Source organism: Scatophagus argus, chromosome 13, assembly GCF_020382885.2.
Source record: "Scatophagus argus isolate fScaArg1 chromosome 13, fScaArg1.pri, whole genome shotgun sequence".
Taxonomy (NCBI): Eukaryota; Metazoa; Chordata; class Actinopteri; family Scatophagidae; genus Scatophagus; species Scatophagus argus.
Genome location: NC_058505.1, coordinates 3,673,499 through 3,690,902, shown reverse-complemented (window position 1 = coordinate 3,690,902; position 17,404 = coordinate 3,673,499). Strand labels below are relative to the sequence as shown.

At 42.3% G+C, this 17,404-nt stretch overlaps 1 protein-coding gene across 1 annotated transcript; it reads left to right on the top strand.

Annotated features, from left to right (window-relative positions):
* The first annotated feature begins 15,537 nt into the window (after positions 1 to 15,537).
* LOC124069626 (zinc finger BED domain-containing protein 4-like) lies at positions 15,538 to 17,228 on the top strand. The gene is made up of 2 exons (XM_046408922.1): positions 15,538 to 16,534; positions 16,630 to 17,228. Exons 1-2 carry the CDS (start codon positions 15,568 to 15,570, stop codon positions 16,953 to 16,955), a joined length of 1,293 nt encoding a protein of 430 aa, XP_046264878.1. The 5' UTR covers positions 15,538 to 15,567; the 3' UTR covers positions 16,956 to 17,228.
* Positions 17,229 to 17,404: the final 176 nt, after the last annotated feature.

The following is a 17,404-nucleotide window of genomic DNA, read 5'->3' as shown; positions in this document are numbered from 1 at the left end:
GACTCTTCATGCTACATCAGACATTTTTGTGCAATCCGTTCCACAGAACTTAATGGGAAGGATTGTTTTATTAGCATGTAAGACTTTGGTGCACATCCTGCACACAGTTCAAAAGTCATGAATCATGTTGTTTGTATGCCGATTCGAGCGTCTGGGCTGAAATACAAAACAGAAGTATGACAGAATGTGTTGCTCATTTTCATCCACATTATTGTTGGGAAATATTAAACTGTTTATATTAAAGTGAATCTCTGTCAGCACTTTGTTAAATGTTCCTGATTACAAACGAGAAGCCCTGGGAGGTGTTTTCTCTTATTTAGAGCAATTGTTCTGCAGCATAATGAGCTGCGAGCGTCTGAAACATTTGGTGCCTACGCAAACAAAACGCAGTGTGCATAAAATCCTGAAGTAACAAAACAATGGAAGATATTTAATATTTTAAAACACTTTTAGAAATCTGCATTTCCATCAAAAACGTCCCTTTCACCCACTCTCAATTCAGAGTGTTTTATGTGTGATGTTTGGTACATCTGCAGAGTGGGTGCTCTGATTACTCTGTACATCAGTGAGTGAAATGAAAAAAGAAGACACAAACAGCCAAAAGGAAGAGAAAGGATCAAAAGGCGAGATGTTGTTATGGAGCAAAAGATAAGTGCAGTTACAAACTCCGTGAAGTCCTTGGACATAAAAGAAAAGTTTCTCAAATTGGAGAAAAAAAAAAAAAGATGGATGCAGAGATACTCGAGACAAAGTATGATTTAATATTTCACCTTGAGTGCCTTTCATCAGCTTTCTCGTGATTAATTCTTCTCTTCTTCCACTCTCTCACTCTTCTCTTCCTGTCCTGCAGACCCTCTCATCTGCTCTTCGAGGCCCTGCTGGTCCTTATCGCCATCGGAGGTGATGTGACACAAGGTGACGCATGTTTTTTAATTATTTCCAGCGTCTCCTACGCTGTAAACATTAAACTGTACTTCAACATTTAAAATTTGTTGTTTTCTGAATCTTTACGGCTCCTTCCTGTCAGCCCACTCAGTGAAGTGGCTAATTAATATGCACAATTGTTACGGGAAAAACCAAATTATTCACTGGCATTTTGACTCGAGCTCAAATTATTATACATTATATGCTAATTATTCATTCATTTATTGTTTGTGTTTGTCCTTTCTAATCTGAATTTAAAAAAAAAATCCTCCTCAGCCATTTAAACGTTTTGCTGAATATTCGTCTAACGTGTTAATTCAATCAGTTCTCACATTTTCACTCTCACACAAATACATTGTCTTTAAACAATTCTGTGACCCACTGAAAAGAGTCTGAGAGTTGAATTTATGTTAAACACGTTTAACTTATTCATCTTCACAAAGTGAGCACAGCCTGGTCAGAGAACGTCTAAATTAATGCAAATAATGTTTCCTGATGTTTCCTGAACGACGTGGTGACAGGATGAGCTCCAGTCGAGCCTCGAGCCATCAAAAACGTTGTGGAAAACACGATGGGATGACATTTTATCTGTTTCAAGTCTCGTTATGGCACGCAGATCTCATTTGTCTTGTTTTCGGTCGAAGCTTCAGTGCACGACAACATGCTTTGCACACATCGTGATTAATCTGTTTCCATCAGTGTGTTTGCACTTGTTATGCCGTGTGAGCTCAAAGTGTGCACCAAACACACAAGCACATTATATTATGATGTCTAAACAGGTTGTTCACAATCTGGCCATGAAAGACTCACAGGCTGAAGTCGTTTTTAATTTTGCAATGTGCATACTGACCGTTTGACCAGTTTTTTTCCCTTTTCTTATCTTGCCTTCTTTGCCCTCTCGTTCTCGGCCGTCGCTCCCTCCCAACATCTGTCCTTCTTTTTTCTTCTGCCCACAACAGGCTGCAGCCGGCTGATAGCAGGCCTTCAGTCAGAGACGACGGCGCTCTGATGTTTCTATCAGCAGACAGACGAATGAATGAACTTCCAACCGCGTCTCCGAGCCTCTGAAACCACATCAGCCCTCCTCCTCACCATGGCTCTGTTCTCTCATTTCCCTTCTTTATTCTGTCATGTCCATTCCTTCATTTCTTGTGTTGTCTTCCCATCTCACCCTGACTTCTTTCCATCTTTTGCATAAAGTGATGTTCCAGTTTCTCCGTCTTCTCCTCTGACCTTCTCTTGTGTGAAAGCAGCCGAGTCGATCATCCTGTTCAGGTTTCCAGCATCATGAAGGGCTGACGAGGTTTGGACTGCTGCTTGGCGTTTTTCGCTTGTTTCTCCTCGGCAGGAGTTTGAGATCAGAGCTGCTGCTGTTCAACAGCCTGAAGCGGCTTGTCTGAGCATCAGCTCACCACATGTACCAGCAAATGTCAGTCAAGAACGCTTTGGTTAAAGCTCACATAACGTGAAACCCAACTCAGCCATTTAAACATCTTGCTGAATATTCGTCCAACGTGTTGATTCGATCAGACAGATCTCATATTTTCACTCTCACTCAAATACATTGTCTTGAAACAATTCTGTGATCCATTGAAAAGAGTCTGAGAGTTGAATTTATGTTAAACAAGTTTAACTTATTCATCTTCAGGTTGCCAGCATCATGAATGGCTGACGAGGTTTGGACTGCTGGTTGGCGTTTTTCGCTTGTTTCTCCTCTGCAACGTTAGTTTAATTGATGAAGAAGTAGGTGATAAGTGCTCAGCTAAAAATCACAATCAAATTGGTTAGAAATATAATGTGGAGGACTTTGGTGAAAATTATTCTTGGTGTAATAATTTCCAGAAAGACACGGTCCACAACAGAACCATCTGAAAGTGTCGTTTCCAGTGATTAATGTGACATGGAAACCCAAGAGAGTTGAGATGACAAGTCAAAGTCCAAGAAAGTAATTAAAAAGATAAAGTGAGTTGCATTCTATTTTAAATCACAGCTCAATTTCCCTTTTAAATAAAAAGTAATTAAAATAATCGACGGGAATTATTGCGTCACTGTTTGAGTTGATCCACATTCTGCTCTGATGAAAGAGAACACTTGGTCGAAGTGATTAGGATCACCTCCAGCTGCTCAGACTCATTTGCACTCCCAGCAGCACAGAGAGCCAATCTTCCTGTTTTCTGCAGCTGCTGTAAACATGGAGCTCAGGAGATTGTAAAGTGCTGATTAGATTCTCTTGAAATGCAGGTTTCAGAAGTCAAGACATGAATGAGGCAGAGTCGTGCTTTTGGAGTCTGTCTCAGAATGACTCAGATTAAAACAATGAGCTGCGTGACGGTGTGTGTGGCTGGTAATTTAAAACACACACAGTCTGATTAGGAGAGAGTGAAGTCTGGTGTGTCGTGTTCTGCGGCTTGTTTTGTGGATCAAAATGAAGCCATCTGAAAGTGAACATCAGGAGCCTCATATATCAAAATGTGCCTCAACAACTTCTTAATCTTTGCCTGAACAAAAGGAAAAGAAAAGAAAGAAGCAGCGCTCTAAATGCATGCACATTATTATCACATTAGATCTTTTACAAGTCATGCAATCCAGTAAAAGTATCCAAGTATAGTCAGAAAAATGTACTTAAAGTATAACAGTAAAAGCACTGATTACACGAGCAGTACAGACAGTACTGTGTTCACAAACTGATAATACTGTTTGTTCTCCACTTCTTGTTGCTCCTCTTCCGGCCACCCAAAGCTGTTTAACATTTTTCAGTTTGTCAGCTCTGTAGGCACTACGTGGCCACACGGCAAGGAGGATACTTTCATATTTAAATAAGTATCAGTGGAGTTTTTCTTAAATATCAGCATTAATTGATTTTGAACAGTTAATCAAGACTGAGTGGGAGCAGATTTGGGGTCCGAGCTGATGAGGCTGAAACAAAAACGATAGATAATGACACTCGTCACTCGGGACGCACAGTAACAAGCTGTGAGCCAACGGCCTTCTGGGAAGAGGCAGCCATGACAGGCTGCAGGCAGCGTTAGAAACAAACACTCGATGATTAACGGCTGCTGGTGGTTTTATAAAAGTAAATGACGTTATAGGAGCAGCAGAGAAGCGGCTGGTATCAGAACAGAAACATAACAGGTATTAAAGGCTATGAATGGAGCCCGAGCACAATCTTTTTGTGATCCATACGTTTTGATATCGGCCTGCAGAGTAATGAGAAGGTCTGAGAAACCGAACAGAAATGACCCAGCAAAGGGCCGTGCCGAGGAGATGTGAGGCTCCCGGGAAATCAACATAATGAAACCTTCTCACCTGAAAACACACACCGCCAGGCTGCAGACTGATTGCCTTTCATCTGGAAGAATGAGCCGCTGACGGTGTGGAGGCTTCTGAGCGAGGAGGACTGAGGCGGCCTGTGAGGATCTGCCAGGGGTGTCACACAGTGTGTGCTGGACTATGAACTGTTGCCGAGGCACACAGAGGGGGAACATCTGCAGCATGGAGAACCAAACAAGTGTGCTGAGAACAGGAGGAGTAAAAAGGAACGTCCCAGCAGATGTCGTACTGAAGCAGTGTCGTGCTCTGCTCTGGGTCGATAAATATAATGAACCCGGCATCCTAACGGGGTCAGGACCCTCTGCAGCACATAAACTCAGTGACCGGGAAGCAGCCTGCTGGACAAGACACTTCAGAGCAACCAGAACACGCAGCATCTGAAGTCTGCGGTGAGATTTTAGGCTTTTAGTTTTGTCATTTTCCAAAACATGTTACGGTTTCGTAGCCAAGTAGCTTATCTATAGACTTCCTGTTTAATAACTTACATCTTAAAATATTTAGTTTATATGGGAAAGTCTGTAGGACCTGGACTTGAGAACGGAGGGCCAACTTGGACCACGTTAACAGAAGACCTCAGAGGACAGCTTGTCTCTGTAATATGAGAGTTAATTTTCCTGCTGTGATCATTTAGGAATTGAGTTTTCCTTTGGGATACGTTAAAACTCATGACTCTCGTGCACAGGACCACCTCAAAACACAGTATTTCTGATCTTGTACTTATTTTTTGTTCCTGTCTGGAAGTGCTGGAGCCCTGAGGAGCACTGAGCCGTGGTGATGCTTATCAAAACTCCTGAGACAAAGAGGAAAAAAACCCAGAACAAAACAAAAGGACCGCAGCAGCCTGTCAAACAAGGAGACTCCGTGAGGGCTGATGTGAACTTGTAACAAGCTGCTGTGTTCAGTCGAACCGTGACCGAACATGAAAAGATCCACGGTCAAACTGGGTTGTTGTTTTCCCTCCCAGGTGAATCCCCAGAGAACCTTGCCTGCTTTTCAAAACAAAACTGAACAGTTGATCGTACAGCTGAGAGCAAAAGCTGAGCTGAAAAGCTGGAAAGAACTTAAATCAATTTTTTACATAATTTAGAATTGAGTGGCAGAGGAAGGTAAAACCAAGTCGACTCAGTCTGGATGGTCAGCAGTCTTGAGAGTCCAGGACAAGACACACAAATGAAATTCACTGGTTTCAGACGGCAACTTTCAGTCTCCTTCTTGCCAGGTGTTCACAAAAGGGAAAAGAGGAATGAAAATCCCTTCACACCATCATTCTGAGTGCTTCATTTCTTAATGACAAAGTCAAAGTGTGCTCTCATTTCATCTTCATGACGCCCAAATCATCTTAAATTATTAATGTTTCTGGAGGATTTTGAGCTTCATATTAACTTTTTGTCAAATTATTTCTCAGCAGAAGGATCATTTTTAGCTCGTGCACTGATGTGACGGTGAATTATGAACACCATCATTTTGTGGAGGTAACACACTTCACTTTACAGACCAAATCACCTGCCACAGGTGAGCTTCCCAATTACCAATCAGTATGTGAGGCACCCAACATGTTTCACATAAAAGATGACTACAAAGATATTTAACATTTGAAATATCGTAGAAAAGACGCAAATCTTTTTACAAACAAGAACAAAAATTCTAAAAAAGCAGGAAAAAGTTTTATTTTAAAGTATTATCCTCTCCTCCCTTGTATGTGATAAATAGTAAACTTGATTTACACAGCACTGGGGTAAAAAAAAGATTTATTTTTTGTACAAAAATTGCCTTTTATTAAATTTACAGTTTGATTTTATTAATATTCTGCACATTTTGCTCAGTTCATGAAACCCCTTCACTTGTTTCCTTTGGGTCAGTTAATGAAGCAAAATATTTTCCCTCAACACAGAAGCACCTGACGTTTTATCTCTGCCTCCCTCGTTAGCTCTCAGTACGGGTGAGGCTTTACAGAATGTGCACAGTGTGACATGATGTAGGGGAGGGGGCCTGGCGACTGATCTCACTGATTTTTCCCTGCCTGACGTTTTCAAAGTGTCTGCAGCAACAGCCACATCTGTCTTACGCTTCTGTTGCCTGTGAATGCGGCCATCGTGATTTTCAATAGCTTCGTTATTTTCACTGTTTAAAAACGCAATACTGGGGTGCTACTGGGAATCTGGAGCCATCTGGACACATACATTTTTAAATCTGCATCATACTGCTTCATTAAACACAAGTAATGTTTCAAAATGAGATGGAAAATTGGATTTGTGATCATAAAAACAGAACCTGTTTTATACACAGATGAAATTGCTACATGGGCAGGATTTTGTTTAAAATAAATCCTAATGGCTACTGTTTGAGGTGCTGATGGTGATTACTAGCAAAGTGAAGACAGGTGGAGCTGCAGGTGACACAGATGACAACCTGATTACTGAAGGACACAGTTATCCAATAGGACGTGCTGTACAGGCCTGGCAAAACTCTATATAAGGTGGATTCTGATTCAGAGGTTAGAAATGCTGCACCTTTGATTAAACAGGACAGCGTAGAAAAAGTCAAGCATGGAACTGACTCAAAGCATCATCCTTTAGTAGTTTGTCAAAAGCCTCAAGCAGCTCAGTCTGTTAGGGTTGAGGTGGTTCTAAGCCAGAATCTGAGGGCTGCTGCTGGCTGGGACATTTTAATTAAAAGACAAAAAGAAAAAAATCTCTATTTTGAGCTGTTGCAGAATGCTGTGGCTCCTGTATTGAGCCACAGCAGGGGGACAACTGGGGACCCCCTTGTCACAGGGGATAACTGGGACAAGAGATCACATGCCTCCCATATTACCTGTTCTGCACAGGCTCCCTATAAAACACCTACAAAACCCTTAAGTATTCAAACACCTGTGTTACCCCAGTGGAACCTTGCAGGTGGATGGCAGTGGTGTTTCTCTGATATTTTGAGGGAATGCCATACAAAACTGTGGCCTTTATCACACATCGCTAAATGTTTTAACAGCTACTTCCTCAACAACATGATCCAGCTATGTTAAGTAATTTCACAGAACTAGAGGACCAAAATAAACTGATCAGACTGTCTTGTCTGCTGTCTACTAGCAACAACACTTAGGCACTGATTTGTGTCTATGGTTGACACCTGGGTCAAAATCAAAACCCAACGAGTAGAAGCTTTCACCAAATACATTAATCTCAGGGCCACTGAGAGAAAATGGTAAAAGTCACATGACAAGGCATTCTTGTCCTCCTCCAGCATCACTGCTGCCAAAACTGCTTTCTACAATGACAAACTCCGCAATACCACTGACACTGAAGCTATTTGCCTCCCTCAGAACATCGCTGTATCCTCGTCCACCAGCCATTAACTTATCAGCTAATATCCTTAGCTCCTTCTTCACTGACAAAGCGGTGGCCATTAGCAACCAGTTTTCTGATCCAATCAGAAACAACCCGTCTCCCCTGGTCAATGGTGTCCTCATAGCATCCTTCACTCCTCTAGCAGAGGGTGAGGTTTCCAAACCTCTAATGTGTAGTCGTCCCACTACATGTCCACTGGAGCCCATACCCACTGGGTTACTTCAAGCTATCGCTCCCTAAGTCATGTGAAAACATAAAGTAATTCTTCTGGGTGATTTCAATATCCATGTGGACAATGATAACAATAGTCTTTGTACAGCATTTATCTCTATTTAATTGGCTTCTGTCAGTGTGTACATAAACCCACTCGCTGCTTCAGTCACACTCTTGACCTTGTTCTGACTTATGGCATTGAAGTAGAACATTTAATAGTCTTTGAACAAAATCCCCTTCTATCTGACCGTTGTTTAATAACTTTTGAGTTTATACCATTTGACTTCATAGCACCTAGTAAAAACTCCTACACTAGATACCTGTCTGATAGTGCTGTGGCCAAATTTAACGAAGCAGTTCTATTGTCATTTACTTCAGTATCATATCCCGATATTAGCAAACACTACAACAGTCCCTCTCAAATTGATCATTTTGCAGACAGTGCTGCAAGCTCATTATGGCAACGATAGACTCTGTTGCGCCGCTAAAAAAGAAGAGCATTAAGCAAAAGGGACTTGCACCCTGGTATAATACAGAGGTTTGCAAATTAAAGCAAAATGCACAAAAACTTGAAATGAAATGGTTTTCCTCCAAACCAAATTGAATCTGGCAAGACAGTCTTAGGAGTTATTGTTCTGGGCCCTGAACACACAAGAAACAAATTATCCAGTGACATTGCAGTGCTTTGATGGATTAGCCGTGGCCTCAAGCTCCACTGTAAGGAATTTAGGAGTTATCTTTGACCAGGACATGTTCGCAGCAGTTAGCCTGTGTGGACCGGCCTGGCTTAGCTGCTGTTAGCAGTCCCCGGCAACCTCCAGTAAGACTGTTCACATCGGCAGTAATGACATCCAGCTATGCCAATCGGAGGTCACTAAAGTTAGTGTTGAGTTGGTGTGTTCATAAACCAAAACAATGTCGGACTCCGTAGTTTCCTCTCGACCCCTGCCCAATTTGGCCATTGATGATATACGCAGCCACTATTTATCCTTCAATCCTTGGTTATCGAGGTGGCGTCCAGCAAACTGTTTGGGCTTTGTTAGACCTTCTGGGGAAAACCTGGTCTAATGAGGAGAGACTGCATCCATCCCACTTTGGGCAGAGCAGCTCTCATTTCTCACAATTTGGCCAATTTTATCAGCATCCAAGCAACTTGACTGTTCAGAGCTGAGACCAGGGGGCAGACCCCAGTCCTGCACACTTCTGTGCTTTTCTTAGAGCAGAGCAGTCACCAGCCCACCACCTTAGGTTAAAAGTGTCAGCAGCTCTGTCCAACGCCAAGGCTCCCCCTTCCAACCTCACTTTTGAGGAAAGGAAAGCGGTTACAACACTCAGCAAAAATCCCAAAATCACAATTCTTCCAGCAGATAAGGGACGATGCACAGTTGTGCTCAATACAACTGAATACCACGCCAAAGTCTCTACGCTACTCAGCGACACAGAAACATATGAAACCCAATCCTTTTATCTCTTCCCAGGAGATTCAACAACTTAGCCTCTAAGAACAACTGCCATTCACAAATGGCCCCATGTGACTCTAACGACTGTCATTATAACACAATAGAGCATTAACAAAGTTGAAACCAACTTTTTTTTACCATCCCCAATGACTGTCTCTCAACGACTGTCGTTTGGCACAATGGGGCACTAACGAGCCTATGACACCACTGGCCATGTGAACGCCTCCACAGAGGTTAAATACCTGGGTCTCCACACCAGCTAGTTGGACTAGTCCCAGCCTAGTCAAGCGAGCATGAACTGATGAAGCCTCTTGGATGAGAGGTGAAACGTCTTCAAAGACAAATAACTAAGTCCAGTTGCGTTCGATTGAATTTCCTTGACAACCATGACCGGGATGAATGAGAATATTCACAGGCTTATTGCAGAACAATTTGAGTTGACAACCCTGAAAATGGTGGGGGAATATGAAAAGTTGGCTCGGAAAATTGCAGATTACAGAAACCACCTACGGTTTAATCTGAGATGCAGACAACAAAGGCTTATACCAACTAGCCTACGCCTATGTTCCACTATGGAAGGCCATAGAGTGGAAAGAATCATAGGAAAAGCACAAAATCAACTCCTCAATGAGCGGATAAGGCAGATTAATTTCACTGTTGAAGGGCTGAAAGAGAAAACAGAGAAACTACTGCAGAAATTAACATCACTCCTGCCTGGTTCTATGTTGGAGAAAGTTGTGAATTTCACCAAGAAAGCCCAATTATCTCAACACAACAAAAGCAAAGAAAGACAGACCAGAAAGTTCCAGAACCTGCAGTCTCAGAACAATAGCAATAACAACACAGAAACTCTTACTTGGAAGCAAAAGACTGACATTCCAGCACAGAATACAATACAAGACAGATGGGTAAAGAACTTGTCAGACAGAGAACTCACCCAACCAGAGAAAGAGGTCTTAGCCAAAGGCTTGAACTTTGCCATGACACTAAAACAGTTACCTATAGTTGATTTAATTACAGCTACAGAATCAGCTATAAAGAAAAGCAATTTAACAGAAACCAAAGCCTTAGCTTAAAAGTGTCAGCAGCTTTGTCCACTCAGAGACAAAGCTGCAACACTCAGCAAAGACCCCAAAATCACAATTCTTCCAACAGATAAAAGACGATGCACAGTTGTGCTCAATACAACTGATTACCACACGCCAAAGTCTCTACACTACTCAGCGACACAGAAACATATGAAACCCTGAAAAGAGACCCGACTAGTGGCTATAAAAAGAAGGGATTATTGACAAAGCACAATATCACCGTCTTTATCTGCAAGATTCTATCCCTTGCTTATTATGGACTTCCTAAAATCCATAAAGAAGGGGCTCCACTCAGACCCATTGTCAGCAGCATTAACTCGGTCACCTACAACATTGCCAAACATGTGGCAAACATTCTGGCTCCCTTGGTGGGCAATACCCCCCACCACATACAAAATTCCATTGATTTTGTGAACAAAGTCCAGAACTTAAAAATGGATCCAGATGAAACCATGGTATCCTACGACGTGACTTCTCTGTTCACTTGTATACCAACCATGGAAGCTTTGGAAACAGTAAGAGAGCGACTTACACAGGACGACTCCCTCCAGGACAGAACAAAACTCAGACCAGAACACATATGCCAACTTCTGGATTTGTGCCTAAACATCACATATTTCCAGTTCAATGGCAAATTTTATAGACAGAAACATGGCTGTACCATGGGTTCACCAGTATCTCCCATTGTGGCCAATTTATACATGGAGGAAGTGGAACGCAGGGCCCTGAACTCCTTTGAAGGAGCAACACCGAGCCACTGGTTCAGATGTGTGGATGACACGTGGGTCAAAATCAAAACGCAAGAAGTGCAAGCCTTTACTGAACATATCAACTCAGTGGACAGGAACATCAAGTTCACCAGAGAAGATGTTAAAGATAATAGTTTGCCCTTCTTAGATTGTGACGTCCATATAGAAAAGGACAGGAGCCTCCACATTGTGGTATGCAGGAAACCCACACACACAGACCAATACCTCCTTTTCGACTCACACCACCCTTTGGAACACAAACTTGGTGTTATCAGAACCCTGCAACACAGAGCTGATAAAGTACCCACCAGCTCGCAGGCCCAAGGGGAAGAACATGAACACCTGAGGGATGCCCTCAAAACGTGTGGTTATCCCAGTTGGACCTTTGTGAAAACTGCAGCTGGTTCCAGGAGGACCACCACCAAGGTGGTTGAGAAGGAAAAACAGGACAAAGGAAATAACATAATCATCTCATATGTATCTGGGGTATCAGAAAAACTCAGGAGGATCTTCAACAAGAACTGTATCCCTGTGTATTTCAAACCCAGCAACACACTCAGAGACTGGTACATCCCAAAGACAGAACACCACACACTTAGAAAAGCAAGCTGGTGTATGCTCTCCAATGCAATGAGGAATGCAAAGACCTTTACATTGGTGAGACTAAACAACCACTACACAAGCATATGTACCAGCACAGCAGGCCCAACACCTCAGGCCTAGATTCTGCTGTCTACCTACACCTGAAGGAGAAAGCTCACTCCTTTGAGGACAACAATGTTCACATCTTGGACAGAGAGGATAGATGGTTTGAAAGAGGAGTAAAGGAGGCCATCTATGTGAAATTAGAAAAAACATTTCTCAACAGAGGAGGAGGTCTGTGACACCACCTATCTCCAATTTACAATGCTGCCCTTTCATCTCTTCCCAGGAGATTCAACAACTTGGCCTCTAAGAACAACTGCCATTCACAAATGGCCCCATGTGACTCTAACGACTGTCATTATAACACAATAGAGCATTAACAAAGTTGAAACCAACTTTTTTTTACCTTCTCCAACGACTGTCGTTTGGCACAATGGGGTACTAATGAGATTATGACACCACTGGCCATGTGAACGCCTCCACAGAGGTTAAATACCTGGGTCTCCACACCAGCTAGTTGGACTAGTCCCAGCCTAGTCAAGCGAGCATGAACTGATGAAGCCTCTTGGATGAGAGGTGAAACGTCTTCAAAGACAAATAACTAAGTCCAGTTGCGTTCGATTGAATTTCCTTGACAACCATGACCGGGATGAATGAGAATATTCACAGGCTTATTGCAGAACAATTTGGGTTGGCAACCCTGAAAATGGTGCAGGAATATGAAAAGTTGGCTCGGAAAATTGCAGATTACAGAAACCACCTAGGGTTTAATCTAAGATGCAGACAACAAAGGCTTATACCAACTAGCCTACGCCTATGTTCCACTATGGAAGGCCATAGAGTGGAAAGAATCATAGGAAAAGCACAAAACCAACTTCTCAATGAGCGGATAAGGCAGATTAATTTCACTGTGGAGGGGCTGAAAGAGAAAACAGAGAAACTACTGCAGAAATTAACATCACTCCTGCCTGGTTCTATGTTGGAGAAAGTTGTGAATTTCACCAAGAAAGCCCAATTATCTCAACACAACAAAAGCAAAGAAAGACAGACCAGAAAGTTCCAGAACCTGCAGTCTCAGAACAATAGCAATAACACCACAGAAACTCTTACTTGGAAGCAAAAGACTGACATTCCAGCACAGAATACAATACAAGACAGATGGGTAAAGAACTTGTCAGACAGAGAACTCACCCAACCAGAGAAAGAGGTCTTAGCCAAAGGCTTGAACTTTGCCATGACACTAAAACAGTTACCTATAGTTGATTTAATTACAGCTACAGAATCAGCTATAAAGAAAAGCAATTTAACAGAAACCAAAGCCTTAGCTTAAAAGTGTCAGCAGCTTTGTCCAACGCCAAGGCTCCCCCTTCCAACCTCACTTTTGAGGAAAGGAAAGCGGTAACAACACTCGGCAAAGACCCCAAAATCACAATTCTTCCAACAGATAAAAGACGATGCACAGTTGTGCTCAATACAACTGATTACCACACGCCAAAGTCTCTATGCTACTCAGCGACACAGAAACATACGAAACTCTGAAAAGAGACCCGACTAGTGGCTATAAAAAGAAGGCAATAGAATGTCTACAAAAAGAAGGGATTATTGACAAAGCACAATATCACCGTCTTTATCTGCAAGATTCTATCTTCTAAACGCAAGAAGTGCAAGTTTTACTGAACATATCAACTCAGGACAGGAACATCAAGTTCACCAGAGAAGATGTTAAAGATAATAGTTTGCCCTTCTTAGATTGTGACGTCCATATAGAAAAGGACAGGAGCCTCCACATTGGGGTATACAGAAAACCCACACACACAGACCAATACCTCCTTTTCGACTCACACCACCCTTTGGAACACAAACTTGGTGTTATCAGAACTCTGCAACACAGAGCTGATAAGGTACCCACCAGCTCACAGGCCCAAGGGGAAGAACATGAACACCTGAGGGATGCCCTCAAAACGTGTGGTTATCCCAGTTGGACCTTTGTGAAAACTGCAGCTGGTTCCAGGAGGACCACCACCAAGGTGGTTGAGAAGGAAAAACAGGACAAAGGAAATAACATAGTCATCCCGTATGTATCGTGTATCTATGAATATGGAGGCATATCTAGCTGTTACTGGCCACTATGTGGACACAGAAAGCCATGAACTCCATTCATCAGTCTTGGCAGTGCAGCTTTTTCCTCAGAAACACACTGCAGAAAACATTGCCACGGTTAAAAGGAGCCTCATGGAGGAGTGGGGCATAGCAGGAAAGGTCAGGTGTCTTGTCACTGATGCAGCAGCAAACATGACTTCATGTGCTAGAATGCTGCAAATACGGCATACCATTTGTATAGCCCATTCCCTGAATTTAACTGTGAGAAAATCATGTGATCAAATCCCAACAATAACTGAGATACGCAACAAAACACGACACATTGTGACATACTTTCGATCGAGCGTGACTGCTAAAGAGAAGCTCACTCAAATACAGCAACAGCTGGGAACACCGGTCCATAAATTAATTAACGAGGTGCCAACACGATGGAACAGTACCTACCAAATGTTTGAAAGAATGACTGAGCAGAAGGAGGCAGTCTGGGTGTCACTGGCCTCATTACAACGTGACATCACTCCACTGACTCCAGAAGAATGTCAGATCATTGAAGAGATGCTCAGGGTTCTTGCTCCTTTTGACCAAGCAACAAGAGAACTGTCTGAGGAAAAAAGGGTCTCTGGGTCGAAGGTCATTCCCTTGATGAGAATGCTCCACATTGAGCTTCAACGTCAGGCCACAACAGTGACAAAAACAGCTGCTCAGCAACTGGCTGAAAACCTGAGGAAGCGGCTAACTGACGCTATTTGCAGCATGGAATCTCTGTGTGATGACTCTGGCAACTCTGTTAGATCCCAGATTTAAAAAGAATGGATTTGTTAGTCAGCAAAAGGCAAGTGAAGCGGTGAAGACACTGCAGTCAGAATGTGCAGAAGAAATAAGGAGCCAAGAGCCTGACCCAAGAGAAGAAGAGCCTAGCTCTTCACATGGGTCAGAACCCAGTTCAGGTATGAAAATACATTTCTGTGGCACTTTGTCATGTGATAATAAACTAATGATTAACTATTTTTTAGGGCACAATCTCTGGAAAACTTTAGATATGGAGGTTGCAGAGACCCAGAAGACGACGAACGCAACAGCTGACTCCATTATTGAAGTCCAGCGCTACCTGGCAGAAACAAACACACCCAGAAACCAAGATCCTTTATAATATTGGAAATGGAACCAGAAAATATACCCACATCTTTATCAGCTTGCACTTAAAACTCTCTGCTCACCATCATCGTCTGTACCATGCGAAAGAGTATTTTCTAAGGCTGGGGAGCTGGTGTGTAAGAGGAGAAATCGCCTTGGAGCAAAGACACTCCAAAAACTTTTGTTTCTCAATAAAAATTCATAAAGTAATCACTTTTTTGTCTTTTATTTCATATGATTTAACAGTTAAGTTGACAAATGTGCACATAAGTTAAAAATTGTAACTCTGAATTTTTACTCTAATTTGCTATATTTTACATACCAACTCAGTTTTAGCATTTACACAAACAAGGAATTTCTTTACCTGCAATGATTTTATAACTACTGCAGGGGTCACTATTGGGTGACCAACACAGTATCAATACAGTGCCGACACAGTTTGTTTAGTGTGTCAATACACTCCTTGAGGTATCATCGTCCCATCACTACCATCAAGGACTTGGTGGACCAGAAATATGAGGAGGAAAAGGAGAAAACAAAAAAGGACCTCCAGAGTGCCATTGCTGTGACTGTAACAGCTGACATGTGGACCTCGATTAATATGGAGGCTTATCTTGCTGTTACTTGCCACTATGTGGACCAAGACAGCCATGAATTGCATACATCAGTCTTGGGAGTGCAGCATTTCTCACAGAAACACACTGCAGATAACTTGGCCATGGTTAAAAGGAGCCTTGTGGAGGAGTGGGGCATAGCGAGCAAGGTCAGGTGTCTTGTCACTGATGCAGCAGCAAATATGATTTCATGTGCTCGCATACTGCAAATACGGCAAACTATTTGTATTGCCCATTCAATCAATTTAATTGTAAAAAAGTCATGTGATCCCATTATAACACTGACAGATATACGCAACAAAACACGGCAAATTGTGACATACTTTAGATCAAGCACCACGGCCAAAGAAAAGCTTGCTCAAATACAGCAACAGCTGGGAACACCAGTGCATAAATTAATAAATGAGGTGCCAACAAGATGGAACAGCACCTACCACATGCTGGAGAGAATGACTGAGCAGAAGGAGGCAGTCTGGGTGTCTTTGGCCTCACTGAGACATGATATTACGCCACTGACTCCTGAAGAATTTGATTTAATTGAAGAGATACTCAGGGTGCTCTCTCCATTTGAACAAGCGACAAGAGAATTATCTGAGGAAAAAAGAGTCTCGGGGTCCAAGGTTATTCCACTGATGAGAATGATCCACATTGAGCTTCGACATCAAGCATCAACGCTAACAAAACCAGCTGCTCAAGAACTGGCAGAAAATCTTAAAAAGAGGCTAACTGAATCCATCTGCAACATGGAATCACTCAGTGTGATGACACTGGCAACACTCTTGGACCCCAGGTTCAAAACAGTCGGGTTCTTTAGTCCACTAAAAGCAACAGAAGCTGTAAAGAGACTGAAATCGGAGTGTGCCGCTGAAATGAGGAGCCATGAGCCTGACCCGGCGGAAGAACTGAGTGCTGCACATGGATCAGAACCCAGTTCAGGTATGAAAACACATTCTTTTGTGCATTTATATGTATATTTCCGTGGTTTATTGTATTATCACATGACATAATATTTTTTCAAAAACATCTGCTAGGGCACAATCTCTGGAGACCTCTTGACATGGAAGTTCAGGAGAATAGGATGAACTGCAATTCTACAGCAGATTCCATTGTTGAAGTACAACGCTACTTGGCGGAAGGAAACACACCCAGAACGCAAGACCCATTACAATACTGGAAGAACAACCGGAAAACATATCCACACTTATATCTACTAGCTCTCAAATATCTGTGCACGCCATCTTCATCAGTTCCCTGTGAACGTGTGTTTTCGAAGGCTGGGGAACTGGTGTCTAAGAGGAGAAATCGCCTAGGAGCAAAGACCCTTCAAAAACTTTTATTCCTCAATAAAAATGTATGAATTAATCCATTTTCAGTGTGTTATTTCATATGATTGAACACTTTGGTTAACAAAATTCCATACATAAGCTAAACATTATAATTCTCAATTTTATTACAGATACATTTGCTATATTTTACATATTATTATATTATTATTTCAAGGCTAATGTTGGGTTAACAGCATGCAATTTTTTTTTTCCATCTTTTCACTTTGTTTACCTGCCATGATTTTTTTATCTACAGCAGAGGTCACTATTGAGTGACCAACACAGTGTCAACACAGTTTGTGTAATGTGTCAATACACTCCTTGAGGTATCATTATCCCATCACTACGGTCGCCCACTGCTTGCTGTGTGTGTGTGCACGTCACTTGGGTGGGTTAAATGCAGAGCACGAATTTCGTTGGAGCGAGTCCCCTCCAATGACAAAATATGTCACTTTCACTTTCACCCCTGCTCCTCCACCAC